At 47.4% G+C, this 22,770-nt stretch overlaps 1 protein-coding gene across 5 annotated transcripts in view; it reads right to left on the reverse strand.

The window, feature by feature from the left end:
* Positions 1 to 1,931: 1,931 nt before the first annotated feature.
* LOC120374432 (aryl hydrocarbon receptor-like) overlaps positions 1,932 to 22,770 on the reverse strand; it is a 124,343-nt gene continuing 103,504 nt past the window's right edge. For 3 of the 5 annotated variants that reach the window (XM_039494112.1, XM_039494115.1, XM_039494116.1), the window contains exons 8-11: positions 18,234 to 18,343; positions 7,604 to 7,745; positions 4,896 to 6,963; positions 1,932 to 2,952 (exon numbers count right to left, since the gene is read on the reverse strand). In XM_039494112.1, the coding sequence (XP_039350046.1) occupies positions 2,872 to 2,952; positions 4,896 to 6,963; positions 7,604 to 7,745; positions 18,234 to 18,343 (2,401 nt within the window). In that variant the 3' untranslated portion in view covers positions 1,932 to 2,871. Of the gene's footprint in view, positions 2,953 to 4,895; positions 6,964 to 7,603; positions 7,746 to 13,135; positions 14,535 to 18,233; positions 18,344 to 22,770 lie in introns of those variants that run through there. The other 2 variants (XM_039494113.1, XM_039494117.1) reach the window with 2 other exon arrangements.

Here is a 22,770-nt window from a genome sequence, read left to right on the forward strand (position 1 = left end):
TTAACCAAGCCTTCTTAATATCTGTTTATAATGAGGGTAGAAACAGTTAAAATTACTATACTAAAGAAAGCAGGAGTATTGTGTGGGGCTGATGTAGACTTTGCATTACTTGCACTTTTTTTCCCCTATGAAACATTTCAACTTTTTGGTGTAAAAATCAGCTCCCCAAATATTTCCATTTAGAAATGCCACAGTGGTGTCTCCTGGGAACTGTAGTTCGGGTACCTTGTGTTCCCATTCTCCTCTACAGGCCTGGCTCCCTGGTTGGACTACATCACCCAGGCATGGTGCATCATGGGCAATAAAGTCTGGCTGGGGGGCACAGCCCACAGAGGAGAATGGGGACATGAGTCACCCAAATTGCAACTCCCATAAGGTACTGCTGAATAAAATATTTCAATTTTTGGCCAAAATCTGAACAATTTTCATTTGTTTGGCACTTGGCTATTCAATGAAAAATCAAAAATGTCCATGGGAAGCAGACACTTTCAATGTAAAATTGCATTTTGTCAAAACCCCAATTTTCCATCAAAAAACAGTTTGACAGAAAATTTGTGACCAGCCCCAAATGTACACAAAACTTCCCAATATTTTTTCCACCTAACTGACAGTAGTTGGGTCATTGTGGCTCCATTTAAATACAGAGGACTTGATTGAGCAAAGCACTTAAGTTCTTTTCTAAAGAGAGATGGAGCTAAGCACATGCTGAAGTTAATTAGGTGCTTCAGTCGTATTGAACACATGCTTAACTTTAGCATGTGGGTAATTTGTTTGGTGAACTGGGGCCAGAAAAAGGACAACAGATATGTACTGGGGCACAGATAAATTTGCTCGGGGGCAGAACCCTAGTGGAGGCACTAATGTATTAAGTTTTGTGAAAGTCCAGAAATTTGTTATAATGGATAATCAGTGACATGACAAAAATATAGATAAACTCTTGAACTAGGATACATCTGGCTTTAAGATCCCATATTTCATAGCTAGAAAAGGGCAAGGGGGAATTAACAAAAAACTCCCTTGGCAGGTCATTGAAAATGAGTTTGGATTGGATAAAATCTTCCTGAGCTGAGTGATCAAAAATACACGCACTCAATCCCTGATTGCTTTTTATGAGCCTTCTGGGTCACCTGGTTGAGTTCAATTGAAATCCCAGAGGAATAAGTGACAAATGCGCACACAGTATTCAATGTGGTATTTTCTCTGCATGCCCAAATAGGGGCTAAGGCGATATGCTCAAGTATCCTGTAGGCAGATAGGGAGAGACAAATAAAACGCACATTAGTATACAAACAAGACTGTTGCCAGGCAATGACACATTCCCACATTGATAATTATCCCTTGCCACATCAAAGCATTACGCATTCTATATTTATACTGAATGACTAGACAGGGCGTTGAAGCAGCCACATGGAGCAATGGCTCTAAGACAACTATATTCCAATCAGGTTCAGAGATTTGGCATCACCCAGCCACTGTATAGAACATCACACACCAGTAAATATCACACTGGGCCAAACCCTTCTCCCATTTACTTTTCAATGGACTTGCATGGGGGAAACAAGGAGAATCTGGCCCAGTGTCCTTATATATGAGCTGAGCCAAATTCTGGGCTGAACTACATCTTGTGCAACTCGACCAAAGTCATTGCTGTTGCATACAATGCAATAGAACACAATATGCAGCGTACCCTCTCTATTGACTCTCATGGCTTTTGATAAACAAGTCAGCCTAGTACATAGAAAAGTTACCATAAGCCTTGGCTACATGTAAAGCAGCGGTTCTCAAACTGTGGGTCGCGACCCCATTTTAATGGGGTCGCCAGGGCTGGCTTAGACTTGCTGGGGCCCAGAGCTGAAGCCTGAGCCCCACTGCCAGGGGTCGAAGAAGCCTGAGGGCTTCGGCCCTGGGCAGCAGGGCTCAGGTTACAGGTCCCCTGCCTGGGTCTGAAGTCCTTGGGCTTTGGCTTTGACCCCCCGCACCACCACCTGGAGCACTGGGGCTCAGGCTTTGGCCCCCACACCCAGGACAGTGGGTGGCCTCAGGCTTTGGTCCCCATTCCTGGGGATCTATAGTAATTTTTGTTGTCAGAAGAGGGTCACGGTGCAATGACGTTTGAGAACCCCTGAAAAGTAAAATAAGTCAGTACAAGGCCTATCATCTTTGTTAGCACTGATACCCTTGAGTTGATTTCAGTCATTTGGTCATGTACAACCACTCAAGGAGTAGATGCTGTTTGGATTTATAAGTGCCCCCATTCCATATCCAGATCGTATCACACACGACTTCCCAATGGACAAGAGCACATGCACAAATAATGCTTGCAAAGACTGCAACCATATCTTCACCCCCTTGAATTAGAACTCATGGCCTTAGTGTTCAGGCAGGAGATCAGACAGCAGCCTTATGGAATTTCTATTGCAGCATCTCAGACATTTTTCTTACATCTGTGTCCTTTGTCTTGGTAATTACCTGACCTGGAAAACTCACTGGAAACTCCAAGTACTTGTTCCCAGTTTTTTAAAGCTTATTGTGGCTCAGTTACTTTAGTGCCTAATCCAGTTATTGGTGCTTAATTCTCCTTGGCTCTGCTCAGATGATCAAGCAGAAGACAACTGGTTGAGAGGGGTATAGTTTCTTCAATAGAAAATGCATGAGCGTTCAAGTTCGTCTCTGTGGAATCCACAGTAGAGTGTCTCAGTAATGCGTGTGTGTTCACTAAGAAAAAGCCACCAGCAGCAACAATTATAATAATATTGAAATATTCACACATCAGTAGGGGGAAAGAAAAAAGTCTTGCTGATCCAAGGCCATGAAGTCAGTCCACAGCTGGGAGCAGGGTCTTTTCCTTCTCTATTGCTACATTCCCTCTCACTACTTGGGGAAACACACACCGTCTTTAGCAATTGTAGGAGTAAATTCCATGGAGGCATTCTCTTCATTTTGGTGACACTGCTGAGCAGAAAAAGAAGAGATGAGTTAGAATTGCAATCAGGCAAGGAAAAAAGGAGGAAAGTGTCAGCATCTCAGTAGAGCGATGAAAGGGGAGTATTAATATATTCCAAGGCCAGAAGGATCATTATGATCATCTAGTCTGAGCTCCGGTATAGCACAGGCCAGAGACCTTCCCCAAAATAATTCCTAGAGCGGAACTTTTAGAAAAACATCCAATCTCAATTTGAAAATGGTCAGCAATGGAGGATCCAACCACGACCTACAGTAAATTGTTCCAGTGGTTAACTACTCTCACCGTTAACAATTTACACCTTATTTCCAGTCTGAATTTGTTTTAGCTTCAACTTCCAGACACTGGATTGTGTTACACCTTTCTCGGCTAGACTGAAGAGCACATCAGCAAATATTTGTTCCTCATGTAGGTTCTTACAGACTGTGATCAAGTCTCCCCTTAACCTTCTCTTTATTCTGCTAAATAGATTGAGCTCCTTGAGTCTATCACTATGAGGCCTGGTTTCTAATCCTTTAAAATCATTCTCGTGGCTCTTCTCTAAACCCTCTCTAATTTACCAACATCTTTTTTGAATTGTGAGTGCCAGAACTGGACACAGTATTCAGCAGCAGGTGCACTAGTTCCAAATATAGAGGTAAAATAACCTCTCTACTCCTACTCAAGATTTCCCCTTTTGTTCACCCCAGGATCACATTAGCTCCATTGGCTACAGCATCACACTGAGAGCTCATGTTCAGCTGTTTATCTACCACAGCCTTAAATCTTTTTCAGAGTCACTGCTTCCCAGGATAGGGTCCCCCATCCTGTAAGCATGGCCTACATTCTTTGTCTGTAGAAGATAATCCTGAAGCTGGATGTGGAGACTGCTCACAGCTGGCTGCAGAGCTGAGAAAATATATTTATCTTCTTCGATTGGAAATACATATTAGAATACAGTTGTCCTCTGGACTTGAAGCCACGTCTGCCACAATCCAGGTGAATGCTCTAACAACTAGGCTATTCTCTAGAGGGTCTCTCTTAATTGCTCCTGTTGGAGCTGTCCTATTTTGTATAAATCATTAAATATTCCTGGGCCTGCAGATAGACTCAGCCTTGTGGGGAAGGCACTCAATGGGGATGTAGGTGACCCAGGTTCAAGTCCCTGATCTAAGACTTGAACCTGGAATTCACACAGGTGGGTCCTTCACTTTGAACAGAAATTTAATCCTGGGCCTGAGAAACCTTCCCATCAAAACTGATGTGTCATTTCCATGACAAGTTTCAGTTTTGATGAATCGGCATTTTCTGATGAGGGTGGGGGCGGGGAATGGGGTGGTATTATTGAAAAAATCCCAACCAACTCTATTTCAGGTGTTCAGTTTGGGTCACTGGAAATGGCTGTGATTTTTAGGAAGTACTGAGCACCCATCTTGTGAAAGATGCCCCTTTAAGGGGTCTCAGGTTAGGTGCCCACAAAAATTAGGCATCTAATATCACTAGCCACTTCTCAAAATGTGGCTTGTAAGCCAGAAATCATTTGTACTGTTGGTTCAAGGATCATTATTATAATAGACTTTAAATAGTGCTTTGAACACTGACTGTGTAAGGGGTTGTGAAGAAGAATATGCTGAAATGGCATTGTTAAGATAAAAAGGGGTCTTGTTTACATTTTAAAGCCATTTTTATAGAACAATGGCCTTCAAGAAATACTGATATCTCAGACATCTTCCTTCCTCAATGGGCTGGAAGCGTTTGGCTCTCAGCTGCAAGTTTCAGAATGAATCTGTACATATTCAAAATCCATCTGCATTGTGTCTGTATAACTACAATAATTACAAAACCAAACCTTATATAATGTTCATATGTCTCAGCTTGTCACTTAACATGCACAGCTTGGTTGTTCTTGTGTCCGTCCAGTTTTCACACCTTAACATATGCCCCCCTCCCTCACCTTGAACTGAATATTGTAAGTGAAGAGCTGCTGCTGACTCTTCATCTGCCTAGCTGTTAATGACACGGGAGGAAAATTTGGTTCCAACTGGTAGAAAGGTCCTCTCAAACCAGCTTCTGTGGGAGGAGTCAGTGAGGAACCCAGAACGGGTTCCTTAAGCCTTTGGTAGTTACACAATTTTGGATTGCTCTCAGCATGACAGGGCATGGTATTTTGTTGCTGGGAAAGGGATGTCACATGAGTGGCTTTAGGAAACGCAACATCATTTTCAAAGGATAAGCCACTGTTTTCATATTCCCATGAAGCTAACGTGACATCACTAGATAACGTGCTACATGATGAGGACTTCAATGAGCTTTCAAGAATATTGTCCATTTGCTGGTTTCCCACCCGGTAGCGAATGTGACACCAGCTACTTGGCTCCAAGGAGCTGGCCAGTGGAAGTCCACTGTGTTGCATTTGAGTTGGCCTGCAATGAGCTTGAGGATATATCCTTGCTTGCATCAGCTGCTGTTGCTGTGTTGACAACTGTTTGTTCTGAAGCATCTGCTGCTGCTCTTTATTGTAAAAATGTGGCATTAAGTGAGGTCCATGTGAAGAGGTATGTTGGGGAAAGGAATGGCTTCCAGACAGGTGGCCAGCTTCTAATGGACTAGATTTTTGCTCAAGAGAACCAGATATTTCATTCTGTAGAGCTTGCACTGGAGACACCTGCATTATGCTGAATTCTTGCATGCCCTGATCATTGCTATGAGCAGGCTGTGATGAGGAAATCCATGGATTTGTTACTTGTGATCCAAAAAGATTCTGTTGGTTATTTGCCAGTAGAGTTGGTGACTCTGTCTCCATTGGTTTGATTCCCAGCTGATTTGGAGTGGCAGATTTCCAAACATCTAATAAGCGACCTCTTGGAGAATTATTCTGATTGAAACTGATGACTGGATTCATTGAAACCAATGGGTCTGGCCGCTGACTCTCTTGTGAATTCATTTTTAATGGAGCTGGATGATTTGAGTCAATCAGAGTTGAGCCCCGATGTATCTGATTTTTAGGAATAACATTCCCCCAGGAAACTGGAGCAGGAGCTTTTGGCTGAAATACCTGTGCAGGATTTTTTAGATTAATTCCTGTAGTTTGCTGGTTATTGGAACTTAGTATATTCCCACTTAGCAAATTTGCTTGATCAAAACGTGCTTGCTTTTCTGGTTTAGAAGTGATATCCTGGGACATATTGGTGACTAAAAGACCCTGAGGATCATGGTCTAGTGAATTTTGCTGTGAAGTATACATTGGATTTTGGAATCCAGATGATGCAGAGGCTGCTGAATTAGCCCCCCAGAAATGGTGACAATTCACCAGAGGATTGCTTTGCTGATTGCATTTCCTATTATTGACAAGCTGGTTTTGAAGTCTGTTTAGCTGAGTGCTTTGTGGAATTTGTTCCAGAGGAATTTGTTGAATAAGGGTCTGAGATGAAGCCATCACATCATACCGTGGGAACCCCAGATTCTTTCCATTATTGTTTTTAAACAATATCTCCTCCACACAGGAGGTCACCTCGTCATTTGGCCTCTCCTGGAAACCCTGGGCCACTGGCTCCTTGGTGTCCATGCTGCACAAGATCTCCTCCCATTGCTTTAATTCCAGATCATCCATTTCCAGGCTCTGCAGAGTCTTAGAGATGTCACCATCCACATTGCTCTTTTCAAAGAGTGTTTCAATGATGACTAGGAGTGAGTCATTCTCTTTGACAGCTCTCTTATTTCCATCATCCAGCCATGGCTCTTCCGGTACGTCGACAATATCTGCCAGGGAGAACTGTGGCACGTTATCGGCGTGGGAGACGTATATGGATTCATCTTGGTTCATCATGGCCCCTAGGAGCGAGTTGGGATCAATTGAGTCCTGCTTCAGGGGGGTCTCTCTCTTTGCCTTTGAAACCTTCTTGGTGTGCAAGTAGTCCAGGAACCATGGCAGATTGTTTTCGTATAGGACTGCTTCACCCGTGGCAAAGTGAAAAGGCAGCTGCAGGCTCCGCTTGCACAAATGCTCCTCTCCTTCTTCATTCCTGCAGGTATATGAATGGGACATTAAAAAGAGGGTGACAGGACAATGAAATACATAGGGCTGGGCAAAAAGCAGCTGCTAGAGAGTGAGACGAGAGCAAACAAGTTGGCATTGGTTTGGGTGTTTTATCTACTTAAAACCCTACAATTGGGGGGTGGTTGGTTGTTTTTGGGGGATGGGCTTGGACAAATTGCTTTGTTTTCTGGCTTGCTCTGAAATGGGAAATACTCCCAACTCAGATAAATGGAGCCAGAGGTTGTGCCGAGTGTCAGTGTGGCTTAGGTAGCTCTGTTGAAAGGCTATTTTTCATAGGTTTTATAAATGTTAAGACCAGAAGGGACCATTATGATCATCTAGTCTGACCTGAAGAACACCAGGCAGTGTATCAGCCTATGATCTACAGACCTGCCCCAGATCTGAACACCCCTAAACTTTGGGGAAACTTGGATGCCATCTTTGAGGCTTGGGACCAGGTACAATTTCAACACAGCTGCATTTCAGCATGGCAGGTGATTTTGTCCATGCCCTGAGGAAATGAGGGCTGTGGGGTGAAATCCTGACTTGAGCGAACTCAGTAACAGTTTTGTCATTGACTTCAATGGGGCCAGGATTTCACCCTTGCCATCTGGAGGGACACTTACGACAGGGCCCGCTGCCTGGAAATGATGCAGTCCGGTTGGCCTCCTTTATACACCAGTCTCGCATTTGCTTGGACCCAGACCCAGCCTGCTTTCTTCGTCAGCAGCCTGAAAACGGTCGTTCCGCTCTCTCCGGTTTTCATAACTAGGGCAAACAGAAGGAGGAGCAGCCTAAGCTTAGCAAAATGCAGCAAGAAATAGCGCTCAGCCTGCTCCTATTACATCCAGAAAAACGTTACCAACTGAGATCTGCAGAACCATTTCACGGTCCAACTCACAAACCAGGCAGGCAAACCCTTTGCAGTGAGACTGCATAGCTACGCCCTGGCCTCACTTGGCAAAGTGCATAATGTTAAAGGAAATCCTTACTGGCCCTGAGTTCATTGCCTGGGATCAGCACTGGGCTATAAAACCTCATGTTTCAGGGTTTAAACCAACCTATAACTACTAGGGATGAGAACAAGACCAGAAGCATCTGGTGCTGGCCAAGATACTGGGCTACACATACTTCGGGGGCGATCCAGTCTGGCTATTCCTATGTTCCAATGAATTTTCTCAGTGGCTTTGGGACGTTTGAGTCTTGGTGGTGTGACATGTTTGTCCGTTAGCTTTTCACATCTGGAGGGCTGCAGTCAAATCAAACCTGGATCACAAATGAGTGATTTCAGAAGGTTTGGTCAGATTCCTAGTGGATGTCTGTCTACATCACAGAAACACAGCACAGCTTAACAAAATGGGCAATTTCTGGATAGGACAAGGTTAGGACTAAACTAACATGGGCTGCTGCAAGTCAGAATTCAGAGCTTGTCTACATGTGGAAATTTACCAGCATAACTCTACCAGTATAATTATACCACTCTAGTTATGCCAGTATAGCTACCTGGCTTAGCTCATACTCAGAGGCACTCTTTGGGAAGTTATATGTATAGGAGGTAAGTTCTTCGAGATGTGCAGTCCCTATCTGGATTCCACATGTGGGCATGCATTTGTGTCATGTGCCTGGGTCTGGAATTTTTTCTAAGTAGTGTCCGTTGACCTGCACGTGTGCAGTGCCTTCCCTTGTGCTTCCAAACGAGGGCATAAGGGGCGGTGCAGGTCGACACCTCTCCAGTTCCTCCTCTTACCACAATGCAAGTGAGTCTGCAGCAGAGGGGAAGGAAGATGGGTAGTGGAATACAGATAGGGACTACACATCTTGAAGAACCTCAAGTTACAGTAAGAAACCTCTTCTCCGTCTTCTTCTTTTTCAAGGGTGGGTCCCTACGTGTATTCTACAGGTGGGTGTCGTCCAAGCAGCAATCAGTGGGTGCGAGGAAGCTGCTAGCAGAGCTGTTTGTAACAGCCATTCCTACTGCTGCATCCGGAGTACCAGTTGAGTCAGGGCATCGTGAGCCATAAACCTGTGGACCAATCACTGAATTGTGGCTTTGCAAATGTCCTGCAATGGGACATCTGATAAGGATGCCATGGAGGCTGCTTGTGTCTGCCTGGAGTGAGCTGTAACACCCCTAGGAGGGGAAGGTTTGCTATCGTATAGTATTCAGTACTCATCCTGAGACCCACTTCGAAATTCTCTGTGAGGCTACAGCTTGGCCCCTTGACCTTTTCACTATGGCGACAAAGAGCCTCAGAGATTTTCTGATGGGTTTGGTTCTCTGCAGGTAGAACACTGGGTTGCATCTGACGGCGAGGGAGTGCAGTTTCCTGTCCCAGGAGAAGCATGAGGTTTTGGAAAAAATACAGGTAAGTGAATTGATTGGTTGATATGGAATTTGGAAACAATTCTGGGGAGGAATTTGGGGTGTAGCTGGAGGGGAGACTCTCTCTTTATGGAACACTGTGTAACAGTGATTTCCCTACACCCCCCCCCCTTGAATTTCCCCAATCCCCCCATCCAGTTTTGTGAACTAGTTACATGCCAGTTTAGTGACTATTTGGAAATTTGAATTGAAATTGAAACATTACTACACACTTGAAAAGCATATACAGTGTATGATGTACTTTTTCAGATACACGTATTTTAATAGCTTTGAAAAGTATGAACATAGACTAGCTTTCTTAGACAACTGTTGTTTTTTATGACAATGTCAGTGCATTCATTTTGGTGGTGTTGGCCAACCTAATAATTTCAAATGATGATTTGTAAGCAAAGTCTAAATGAGCTCTCGCTGACAGCTAGTGATGAGCTGGGGGCTGGGGCTGGGGGGAAAGGCTTCAGGACCAGATTGAATTTACATGCACACCTAATCTACCTAGGTATCCAGCAAACAGCTGTGTTGCCCAAGTGATAGATTTTGGCTGGGATTGGGTTACAAATCACTTGAATGCCGGGGGGAGGGGAAATGAAATGTTGTTCTTATTGTATGAGTAAAGGGCAGTAGAACTGTACTGATTGAGGGCATCAAGAGAGAGGGTGGGGACCTGTTCCTCTCCACTGTTTAAAGACTGAGCTGATTAGGCTCCATAGAGAGTCTTTTTTTCTGTTAAGTGACCACTGCAGCTGAACTCACTGATAATCAGGTCTAAGTGCTTAGTCCTGCTGTGGGGACAGCGTTTCTGTGGAAGACACAGCCCAGACTGCACTAGCAGCGAGGTTCCCCCACTGAGAGCTCAGCTGAAATCACTGAGAGCTGGTGGAACCTCAAGAGACCAACTCGCAGACGTCACGCTGGCAGGTGGCAGCAGAAGGTGATGGCGCAGGGCCATTGTCAACAGAGTGGTGGAGTGAACGGTGGCACAAGAAACAGCGATGGTCAGAGCGAACAGTGAGCAGCTGGAGGAACAAGCAAGGTGCCTTCTTGCCCCCCACCTGGGAGGTGTCTGTACTCACATGAAAGCACCTCTGAACGCTGAGTCTCCACTGACCAAGGGCAACACCGGTGAGTGGAGTGCGGTGGAGGGAAAAGTGAGGGGCACATTAAATAAACATCTGGTTTGTTGGACTGTATTTTAGTGACTTTGCTCCAGAATGCTAGATTTGTGACTGGGAATGGAAATTTATGTTATGTATTTTGGTGTAACTTGCATTATCCTCATGTTAAATTTGCATTATCCTAACAAAACATTTACTTTATTCATATCTCTTTTATATGTTGCAGGTCAACGTGAAAATGAAAAGACAAAAAACAATACAACAATTTTTCCACTTAAAGTCCTCAAAAATAACCAAGGTGAAGAACACTGCTCAAGTGGGTCCACAGTCCTGGATCATCTAGATTTAATGAAATAAACTCAGCAGCAGCTGTTTCTAGTGCCTCCACCTCACTCTTCTCTGATCTACACTTTTCTTCAGGAATGTGCATGGTTACATCCATTTGAGATGGAGATATAGACTCATAGACTTTAAGGTCAGAAGAGACCATTATGATCATCTAGTCTGACCTCCTGCACAATGCAAAGATATGGATGTTGCAGTGGTTGCCAGGTCACCTGCACTTTGACTAACTGGGAGATCAGGCATCTCCTCACCACTCACATCCTCACTGGGGCTGGAAGGCTCACCATGAACATTTGTGTCAGGGGGGCGATAGCTCAGTGGTTTGATCATTGGCCTGCTAAACCCAGGGTTGTGAGTTCAATCCTTGAAGGGGCCATTTAGAAATGGGTCCTGCTTTGAGCAGGGGATTAGACTAGATGATCTCTTGAGGTCCCTTCTAACCCTAATAATCTATGATTCTATGCATCTCAGGAGAGCTCCTTCCTGCTTAGATAGAAAAGCTTTCTTTCTTTTTCTGAATGCTGCCCCAGAGGGGCATTTTCTTCTTTCACTCATGACTGCTGTTCTGTGCCAGCTATAGTGGCTCTCAACACTCAATTGAAGGGGACAAATAAGCAGGCTAGTAGCAGGGCCTGAGTGAGGGAAGATATCAGTGTCTTAAGGGCCTAACTGGCTCCTACTACTTCAGTTGACTGCCTGTTCTCCTCAGGTGGGTTCAGGGAAGCAGCAGGAAACAGGAAGCTCCCTGAGAAGTTGGTGTGAATCAGTCCAGGCTCCTGGGGGTGCTAGAGAGGTACATAAGAGGCGCCTCCTCCTCTCTCTCCCTGCAGCTCCTGCTGTTTTCTGTTATTCCCTCTCACCTTTTCTCCTGCCTGCCTGTTATCTCTCTTGTGCCCTCCTTCCTCCAGCACAGCCCTCCACCAGCTCTGTGCATCTAGAGCAGAGAGAATACATATGCACCAGCAGCAGACACAATTTTCTACACTCTGGGTCCTTGTGATGTCCACACCCCCACAGTCTGGCACCTGAGGCGGCCACCTCAGTTTGCCTCATGGTAAGGCCAGCCCTGACAACAACCCTAAGAAGATCTGTTACGATAGGAAGTGTGTGGAAGCATCCAGGAAACTGAAAACACGACTATGCTAGGCACCTGTGCTCTTCATCCCCGATTTTTTTCAGGAATTCATACTACACACAGATGCCTCGAATGTCGATCTTGTGCCATCTTCTCACAAGACTTTGAAGGAGAAAAACACCTGGTCCTATACCTAAGTAGGAAGCTATTCCCTAGGGAAAGTCGTACTCAGTTATTGACAAGGAAGTATTAACTTTCCAGTGGGCAGTAGATGCCCTCAGGTATTACTTGTTGTGTAGCCCCTTTCCCCTGATCACTGATTACATGTCCCTATGCTGGATCCAGACAACGGGGGATATGAAGCCTCCTATGACGAGATGGTAGCCTGCACTACAACACTATAGCTTCCAAGTACAACACTAGGTGGGAAAGGACCACACAAACCCCAGTTTCTTTTCACAGGAGATCGGGGATGGAGACAACCCAACCCCAAATGGCCTTCCCATCTTGAGGGGTGAAGTATGGGAAGGGACACACCATCACGCTGATATGAAGGAAACTAAAGAGTTCTTATGGGCCAGTTCCATGGTAACAAGATGTACCTTCAAGACTTGTTCAGCCTACAGGAAGAGGAGCTTAAAAAGGGGAATTTACCATAGGAAGGGGCAGTGATCAGGAATAAGGCTGCTCCACCCAAAGACTGCTGGTCCTAGCCAAGGAGGGAACAGCCACAAGACACACCACTCCCAAAGCCTCCCTGACTGACAGCAAAGCAATATGCCCCAGGAAGAGTGGTAATAGGTAAGGTAATAATTGGAGATATACCAATCTCCTAGAACTGGAAGGGACCTTGAAAGGTCATCGAGTCCAGCCCCCTGCCTTCACTAGCAGGACCAATTTTTGCCCCAGATCCCTAAGTGGCCCCCTCAAGGATTGAACTCACAACCCTGGGTTTAGCAGGCCAATGCTCAAACCACTGAGCTATCCCTCCCCTTTGTAGAAGGCAAACCCCATGAAGGAGCAATAGAAGCAATAGACTCTAGGAGATTAATCACCTTGGAGTTGAATATCCAGGGGCTGTCTGAGAGACTGGCCCTCTTTCCAGGCAGATCCTCCTCTTTTGCAAGGGGAAGGGAAGAGGAGGAGCCAACCTTCTGCCCATGTGTGGTTGCCTCAGAGAACTCCCCCAAGTGCCACCAACTGGGAGAGAAAAGAAGGTAAACAACATACAATGGGACCGGGGTGGGGCTATCTCACAGGACAGTACTAAACAATGCCTCTCAGCTCACTGCGGGGTGGGGGCACACAGTGCTGGAGTAGGCCAAACCGTTCTAGCCGGTCCCAGGATGGCCTCGTATATTGGAAGGGATGGTCCCTGTGGCTGCAAGATGTCCAAGAGATGGTGTTGGGGGCCCTAGGCCTCCTCCTCCAGTGGGATTTGCAAGTCATCGGCCACCCTTTGGAATAGATCTTGAAGAGAGGATGGCAATTGGATGATCATGTTGTCCAGTCACGAGGAGGCTCCGGTCAGAACTGGCAGCACCGGCACTGCTTCTTTCTCCTCATACACCGATGGAACTGGCCGACGAGAGGGGGAAGAATGGTAGGACCCTTGCGATAGTTCTGGGCATCTGCTATAAGGATCCCAGGGGCCCCAGTACAGGCAGAAGAAGGGATTTATCGGTTGTGGTGATACCCAAGGGAAATGACCAGGTGTCCCTGGGCAGGGGGGTGTCGAAGTCAAGAGGCTCGGGGTTCTGTGGCTGTCTGGGCTCCTGCACCTTCCTGCAGATATCGCTGGAGCTACTGCCTCTGACTCCTCCGAGTCTGAAGAGGTTCCATCAGAAATGGTAGTGCTGTTGGTACTGAGGTGCTTCTGTCCGATGGATCGGGATAGGTCTCTCCTGTGACAGCAGCAACAGTTTGGCCTCCTGCCTAAGAACTTCCCTGAGAACTGCAGGGCCCGACAGAAGTGGAGATTGTGGGTGGGGGAGAAAGACATCCTCTGGTGTCAGAAAATTCTCCTTATGCCCAGAGTGTGCGGAGTTCCCACTAAGGCACCAGAGGGACCCGCTTTATCCATCAGAGCTGGCCACTCTCTGAATTGCCAAGGCAGTACCAATGGTACATCTGGACCTGCCCTCATGGATGGGATTGGCCTGTCTTTCTGATCCGATACTGCACTCACTGTTGGGACTGATGGATCCCTTTTCTTCTTTGCCTTATCCTCCAGCAAAGGAGGATTTGGCACCAATTCCATGGGATCTGTACATGACATATCACCTGGCCAGGCATGGCTTGGGTAGCAAACATGTTCCTTGTGCGCAGTCCACTGCGGGGATCTGCCCTTATGCACATAAGTGTGTTTCTTACTCACATGGGGAGCCCTGTGTCCTGAGTCCTTGGTCTTTGGTGCCAGCGGCTCTGCTCCATGGCTCATGCTTGGAGGGGCATTGCTGGTCAGCTGAGGCCAAAGTACAGGGAGATCCCTCTGGCCCGGATCAAAGCAGGGCCTCAAAGCCTCTTCCATTAGGTGCTTCTTCAGCCTGAGTCCTTCCTTGGGCCTCTCTGGTTCTGGGCAGGAAGGACACTTCTCAAACCTATGTGTCTCACCCAGACAGTAGACTCACTGTTGACCATCGCTGACGTAAAAAGAGCGGAGGCAGAAGATGCAGTTCTTGAAGCCCAGGAACCTGGGCATAGTCCCCAAGACAAAGACAGTCCCCGACAGTGCGGGAGGGGTTTACTAAGCTGTTCTAAATGAGGTAAGTGGGGAAGTGGGATATCGGGAGAAAGCACAAGTAGGTGAGTGCAAGAGGGGAGGGCTCCTGCCCCATACTGGGACACCAGGATGATCAGTGAGTTATCTTACATGCCTATACACAAATGCAAGAAGCCTGGGGAACAAGCAGGGAGAACTAGAAGTCCTGGCACAGTCAAGGAATTATGATGTAATTGGAATAACAGAGACTTGGTGGGATAACTCACATGATTGGAGTACTGTCATGGATGGATATAAACTGTTCAGGAAGGACAGGCAGGGCAGAAAAGGTGGGGGAGTTGCGTTGTATGTAAGTGAGCAGTATGACTGCTCAGAGATCCAGCATGAAACTGCAGAAAAACCTGAGTGTCTCTGGATTAAATTTAGAAGTATGAACAACAAGGGTAATGTTGTGGTGGGAGTCTGCTACAGACCACCAGACCAGGGGGATGAGGTGGACGAGGCTTTCTTCCAGCAACTAACAGAAGTTGCTAGATCACAGGCCCTGGTTCTCATGGGTGACTTTAATCACCCCGATATCTGCTGGGAGAGCAATACAGCAGTGCCCAGACAATCCAGGAAGTTTCTGGAAAGTGTAGGGGACAATTTCCTGGTGCAAGTGCTGGAGGAACCAACTAGGGGAAAAGCTCTTCTTGACCTGCTGCTCACAAACAGGGAAGAAATAGTAGAGGAAGCAATAGTGGATGGGAACCTGGGAGGCAGTGACCATGAGATGGTCGAGTTCAGGATCCTGACACAAGGAAGAAAGGAGAGCAGTAGAACAGAGACCCTGGACTTCAGAAAAGCAGACTTCGACTCCCTCAGGGAACTGATGGGCAAGGTCCCCTGGGAGAATAACATGACGGGGAAAGGAGTCGAGGAAAGCTGGCTGTATTTTAAAGAATCCTTATTGAGGTTGCAGGAACAAACCATCCCGATGTGGAGGAAGAAAAGTAAACATGGCAGGCGACCAGCTTCGCTTAGCAGTGAAATCCTTGCTCGTCTTAAACACAAAAAAGAAGCTTACAAGAAGTGGAAGATTAGACAAATAACCAGGGAGGAGTATAAAAGTATTGCTCAGGCATGCAGGAGTGAAATTAGGAAGGCCAAATCACACTTGGAGTTGCAGCTAGCCGGAGATGTTAGGAATAACAAGAAGGGTTTCTTCAGGTATGTTAGCAACAAGAAGAAAGTCAAGGAAAGTGTGGGCCCCTTGCTGAATGAGGGAGGGAACCTAGTGACAGAGGATGTGGAGAAAGCTAGTGTACTCAATGCTTTTTTTGCCTCTGTCTTCACAGACAAGGTCAGCTCCCAGGCAGCTGCACTCTGCAGCACAGTATGGGGAGGAGGTGACCAGCTCTCTGTGGAGAAAGAAGTAGTTCGGGGCTATTTAGAAAAGCTGGACGAGCACAAGTCCTTGGGGCTGGATGCACTACATCCGAGGGTGCTAAAGGAGTTGGCCGATGAGATTGCAGAGCCATTGGCCATTATCTTTGAAAAATCATGGCGATCGGGGGAGGTCCCGGATGACTGAAAAAAAGCTAATGTAGTGCCCATCTTTAAAAAAGGGAAGAAGGAAGATCCAGGGAACTACAGGCCAGTCAGTCTCACCTCAGTCCCTGGAAAAATCATGGAACAGGTCCTCAAGGAATAAATTCTGAACCACTTAAAGGAGGGAAAAGTGATCAGGAACAGTCAGCATGGATTCACCAAGGGCAAGTCATGCCTGACTAACCTAATTGCCTTCTATGATGAGATAACAGGCTCTGTGGATGAGGGGAAAACAGTGGATGTGCTATTTCTGGACTTTAGCAAAGCCTTTGATACAGTCTCCCACAGTATTCTTGCCAGCAAGTTAAAGAAGTATGGGCTGGATGAATGGACGGTAAGGTGGATAGAAAACTGGCTAGATGGTCGGGCTCAACGGGTAGTGGTCAATGGTTCCATGTCTAGTTGGCAGCCGGTATCAAGTGGAGTGCCCCAAGGGTCGGTGCTGGGGCCGGTTTTATTCAATATCTTCATTAACGATCTGGAGGATGGTGTGGACTGCACCCTTAGGAAGTTTGCAGATGACACTAAACTGGGAGGAGTGGTTGATACGCTGGAGGGTAGGGATAGGATACAGATGGACCTAGACAAATTAGAGGATTGGGCCAAAAGAAATATGATGAGGTTCAACAAGGACAAGTGCAGAGTCCTGCACTTAGGATGGAAGAATCCTATGCACTGCTACAGACTAGGGACCGAATGGCTGGGCAGCAGTTCTGCAGAAAAGGACCTAGGGGTTACGGTGGACGAAAAGCTGAATATGAGTCAACAGTGTGCCCTTGTTGCCAAGAAGGCTAATGGCATTTTGAGTTGTATAAGTAGGGGCATTTCCAGCAGATCGAGGGATGTGTTCATTCCCCTCTATTCAACACTGGTGAGGCCTCATTTGGAGTACTGTGTCCAGTTTTGGGCCCCACACTATAAGAAGGATGTGGATAAATTGGAAAGAGTCCAGTGGAGGGCAACAAAAATGATTAGGGGGCTGGAGCACATGACTTATGAGGAGAGGCTGAGGGAACTGGGATTTTTTAGCCTGCAGAAGAGAAGAATGAGGGGGGATTTGATAGCTGCTTTCAACTACCTGAAAGGGGGTTCCAAAGAGGATGGATCTAGACTGTTCTCAGTGGTAGAAGATGACAGAACAAGGAGTAATGGTCTCAAGTTGCAGAGGGGGAGGTTTAGGTTGGACATTAGGAAAAACTTTTTCACTAGTAGGGTGGTGAAGAACTGGAATGAGTTACCTAGGGAGGTGGTGGAATCTCCTTCCTTAGAGGTTTTTAAGGTCAGGCTTGACAAAGCCCTGGCTGGGATGATTTAGCTGGGTTTGGTCCTGCTTTGAGCAGGGGGTTGGACTAGATGACCTCTTGTGGTCCCTTTCAACCCTGAGATTCTATGATTCTATGATATGACGTACAACTAAGATTTCTAAACTACAGGATAATTATTTGCAGCCAATATGTACCATAACTCTTCTTGAGAGTTCAAGAGCGAAGGAGGACAGGATTCTGACTCAGGCCGTGTGGCCGTAAGAGGGAACTGGAGAGGTATCCACCAACACTGCCCCCTATACCTTCGGTTGGGGAGCACAAGGGAAGATACTGTTCATGTGCTGGTCATTGGACACTGCCTGGAAAAACTTCCAGACTCACTTGTGTGGCGCGCACCCACATGTGGAACACGCAAAGGGACCAGCATACAAAGAATTATAATTATGCTGGTAAAATAATAATAATTAAAATAATATATGGAGATATACCTATCTCATGGAACTGGAAGGGACCCTGAAAGGTCATTGAGTCCAGCCCTCTGCCTTGGCTAGCAGGACCAAGTACTGATTTTGCCCCAGATCCCTAAGTGGCCCCCTCAAGGATTGAATTTACAACCCTGGTTTAGCAAGTCAATGCTCAAACCACTGAGCTATCCTCCCCCGCAGTAATCTCCCCTGAGCAGACCAGCCCTGCATAAAATAGGACAATACAATCATGTTAGCTGAGTTGGGATCTTTGATCTTACAGCTTGGCCCCAAACTCACTTTTCACATGACTCTCTGCACAGTGCATCATGTCTGCTACATGGACAAACTGGTACCCGGAGCCTCTCATGCAGAACTCAGTTTCTGTGTATCCCAGCACAACTTTACCTCTGTAAAATAAAACAAACAAAAAAAGAAATGGAGTTCACGGAACTTTTAGGACCAAGGATGAATGCAGAACACCGCTATGTGGGTCCATTAGCTAGGGCTTAACCCAATCTGTGCAGTTATCTGATAACAGGGAAAGCTATGGTGGGCTTAGCCCACCCACAGTTATCCCTCCAGCTGAGTGAAGAGGCATTTTCCATTCTGTGAAAAATTCTGAGATTTTGAAAATGTTTCAGTCCCCATCAGGATAAAACAAACCAAAGAAAAATCAACTCAATTTTTTTTGTAGAATGACTACCCCAGCTGGTGTGCACGGGTATTGCAGAATGACCACCCCTTTGTATTCTTCCCTTTTCCTCCCTTGGTATTCTACTGTTAATTGAATTAGCTCCTTAGCACTGATGGCCCCTCTTGGTAAGGCAACTCCCATCTTTTCATGTACTGTGTATATACACCAGCTCCTGTATTTTCCACTCCATGTATCTGATGAAGTGGGTTTTAGCCCATGAAAACTTATGCCCAAATAAATTTGTTAGTCTCTAAGGTGCCACAAGGACTCCTCGTTGTTTTTGCCCCAGCTGGGAAACTAGACAACCTGCCTACCCAAGGAGCCGGCCTGCTGGGCTGTCCAGGTCCTCAGGGGAGCTGCCCCGAACAGGAAACCAGCCTCCTAACTCCTCGGGGAGCCTGGGAGCTGGGGCCTGTCCAGCCAGCTACCCAAGACTGAGGATCCTGGAAGCCTGGGCTGTCAAGGAACGGCCTGCATATAAGCTTGGGTTTCTAGCCTCTCAGCTCCCATTCAGCCCAGCGGACTGGTTGCCGAAGAGCAGGACATCTGAGCTGGAATGAACCAGGTTTTGGATCGAACCCTGGCTGGGTTCCACTGTAATTTTGTCAAGTTCCTGTAGAATGTTTTGATTTCAGCAAATCAACATTTTCCAGCAGAAAAATGTTCCAGCCAAAAATTCCATCCAACTCTGCTCACTTCACGGAAGAACAGTTGGGAAGAGTCATCTTCAGTACCTTCTCCCTGCACCTTTGCGTTTAGACCAATGGTGTGCAAACTTTGCCCCCTTGCCAGTAATGGAATCTGCCCCCCCATTACTGCACAGCCAAGACTCCCTCAGCAGAGGAGCTTGGGCTGAAGGCGGAGACTGGGGCGGAACTGGGGTAGGGGAGGAGCTGGTCTGGGATGGAGAGGGAATGACAGCAGAGCCGGGATTGGGAGTGGTGCAGGAGCTGAAGTGGAGCTGGGGTTAAGGGTGGAGCGGAACTGTGGGCGGAACTGGCCTGGAGGCGGAGCTGGGCCTGGAGGCATGGTGCTCTCTCCCCAACCCCTATGGGGGCTGGCGACAGAGCGGGACTGGGAGTTGGGGTAGGGGGAGGAGCGGGGCTGGGGGTGGAGTTGGTCTGGGAGCAGAGCAGGGACAGAAGCATGGCGCTCCTTCCCTGCTACCTGTAGGGGCTGGCCCACCACATACCCACCCCTGAATGTTCCTCCCTAGGGGGCGCTCCCCACAGTTTGGGGACCACTGCTTTAAAGGTGTTTCTGGATGTTCTCCAAGCTGAGAATTTGTAGCAAGATGCCTTCTACGTGGAAGGACAAGGTAGAAGAGCAATAATAATTGTAAAGTAAAAGTAATGCCCTGAAATAACCATGCGTGGGTTTTCAAAGGAGCCCGAGTTAGCTGCCCATTTCAGTGGGAGCTGGGCACTGTGACAGGGTGGCCAGCCCCTTTAACAGCCAGAGGCCTGGAGCTGGCCAGGACCACACCATTAGCCCTGCCTTCCACAGCTGGAATGGGGCGTGGAGTTTCATTAGTAGAACCAGCAGGGTTTGGAGGAGCTGATTGTTCGATAAGGAGCAGCAGGAAGCAGGGGGTCCCATGTCTGCATGCTTGCTTAGCTTGCTCACTCAGGGAGGGAAAGAACAAGAGTGAGGCTGGAGGGAGAGATTTCAGCAGACACCTGCCAAGGCAGGGAATGGCTGCTGGGTGTGAATAGACTCCAGCAGGAAACCCAGAGGAGGCAGGTGGGAACTGAGGGACTACAGTGGGAAATGGCAAAGACTACAGAGGGTGCTGAGCATGAGCAGGCTCTGGGAGTTTTTAAAGAAAAGACTTGAGGCGGGGAAGGTCGGGAGGGAAAGATTAGGAGTAGGAACATGGGGAAGATTTGAGAACTCTGTTTTGGGAGTCTAGGGAGAACTGCTAGGGGCAGTTTGGCAATTTGACTGTGTGCTTGATTGTTTGATTGCTTGTTTGACCAGTTTGATTTGGGAGTGCTTTGTTCCAGCTGGGCCTGACTGTTATAAAAACGCAGTCAGCTGCGAACCAGCTGAGCAGCGAACAGCAGAGAGGCAAACAGAAAGAGTTTGCCTGGGAGTCCGCCTGGAGAGAGCCTACTGAGGCCCCCCTCTCGCAGGTTTCTCCGAGTAGCGTCTGCCACAAGTAAGGAAGCCCTTAGAAGGAAGAGACTATGGATGCTGAGCGATCCGCTGTTGTGACCTGCACAGGATGCGCCATGTTTGTCTTCCTTCCACAGGATAGAAGCGACTTCGTCTGTACAAAGTGCAAGCTGATCTCCATCTTGGAAGAGAAGGTTCAAGGTCTGGAGAAACGGATATCAACCCTGCGTTCCATAAAAGAAAATGAGGATTTCCTGGATAGACGTCAGGATCAGCTTCAGCGGGCACAATGTTCTGAAGATTCAGAGCAGGCTACGCAGCGGGGACAGAAGGCCAGCGAGGATAATTGGTGGCATGTGACTTCCAGAAGAGGAAAGAGTACCAGAAACGTCCATGTACCAGAAACACAGACGCAGGTGAGCAACCGTTTTCATGTCCTCTCTGCAGGTACTACTGCAGAGAGTGGAGTGCAGGATACATCTGAGGGAACAGAGCAGAAGGAGACTCCACTGATTGGAAGGCATGAGATGCACCGTCCTAGGGATGGGGGTTCCACGACCACCACTCCCAAGAGGAGGAGGAGGGTGGTGGTGGTCGGGGACTCTCTCCTCAGTGGGACTGAGTCATCTATCTGCCGCCCTGACCGGGAAAACCGAGAGGTGTGCTGCTTGCCAGGGGCTAGGATTCACGATGTGACGGAGAGACTGCCGAGACTCATCAAGCCCTCGGATCACTACCCCTTCCTGCTTCTCCACGTGGGCACCAATGATACTGCCAAGAATGACCTTGAGCGTATCACTGCAGACTACGTGGCTCTGGGAAGAAGGATAAAGGAGTTTGAGGTGCAAGTGGTGTTCTCGTCTATCCTCCCTGTGGCAGGAAAAGGCCAGGGTAGAGACCGTCGAATCGTGGAAATCAACGAATGGCTACACAGATGGTGTCGGAGAGAAGGGTTTGGATTCTTTGACCATGGGATGGTCTTCCAAGAAGAAGGAGTGCTAGGCAGAGACGGGCTCCACCTCACGAAGATAGGGAAGAGCGTCTTTGCAAGCAGGCTGGCTAACCTAGTGAGGAGGGCTTTAAACTAGGTTCACCGGGGGGAAGGAGACCAAAGCCCCGAGGTAAGTGGGGAAGTGGGATACCGGGAGGAAGCACAAGCAGGAGACTGCAAGAGGGAGGACTCCTGTCTCAGACTGAGAAAGCAGGACAATCAGCGAGTTATCTTAAGTGCCTATACACAAATGCAAGAAGCCTGGGGAACAAACAGGGAGAACTAGAAGTCCTGGCACAGTCAGGGAATTATGATGTAATTGGAATAACAGAGACTTGGTGGGATAACTCACATGATTGGAGTACTGTCATGGATGGATATAAACTGTTCAGGAAGGACAGGCAGGGCAGAAAAGGTGGGGGAGTTGCGTTGTATGTAAGTGAGCAGTATGACTGCTCAGAGATCCAGCATGAAACTGCAGAAAAACCTGAGTGTCTCTGGATTAAATTTAGAAGTATGAACAACAAGGGTGATGTCGTGGTGGGAGTCTGCTACAGACCACCAGACCAGGGGGATGAGGTGGCCGAGGCTTTCTTCCAGCAACTAACAGAAGTTGCTAGATCACAGGCCCTGGTTCTCATGGGTGACTTTAATCACCCCGATATCTGCTGGGAGAGCAATACAGCAGTGCCCAGACAATCCAGGAAGTTTCTGGAAAGTGTAGGGGACAATTTCCTGGTGCAAGTGCTGGAGGAACCAACTAGGGAAAAGCTCTTCTTGACCTGCTGCTCACAAACAGGGAAGAAATAGTAGAGGAAGCAATAGTGGATGGGAACCTGGGAGGCAGTGACCATGAGATGGTCGAGTTCAGGATCCTGACACAAGGAAGAAAGGAGAGCAGTAGAACAGAGACCCTGGACTTCAGAAAAGCAGACTTCGACTCCCTCAGGGAACTGATGGGCAAGGTCCCCTGGGAGAATAACATGACGGGGAAAGGAGTCGAGGAAAGCTGGCTGTATTTTAAAGAATCC

This window comes from Mauremys reevesii, linkage group 11, assembly GCF_016161935.1.
Source record: "Mauremys reevesii isolate NIE-2019 linkage group 11, ASM1616193v1, whole genome shotgun sequence".
Lineage (NCBI taxonomy): Eukaryota > Metazoa > Chordata > Testudines > Geoemydidae > Mauremys > Mauremys reevesii.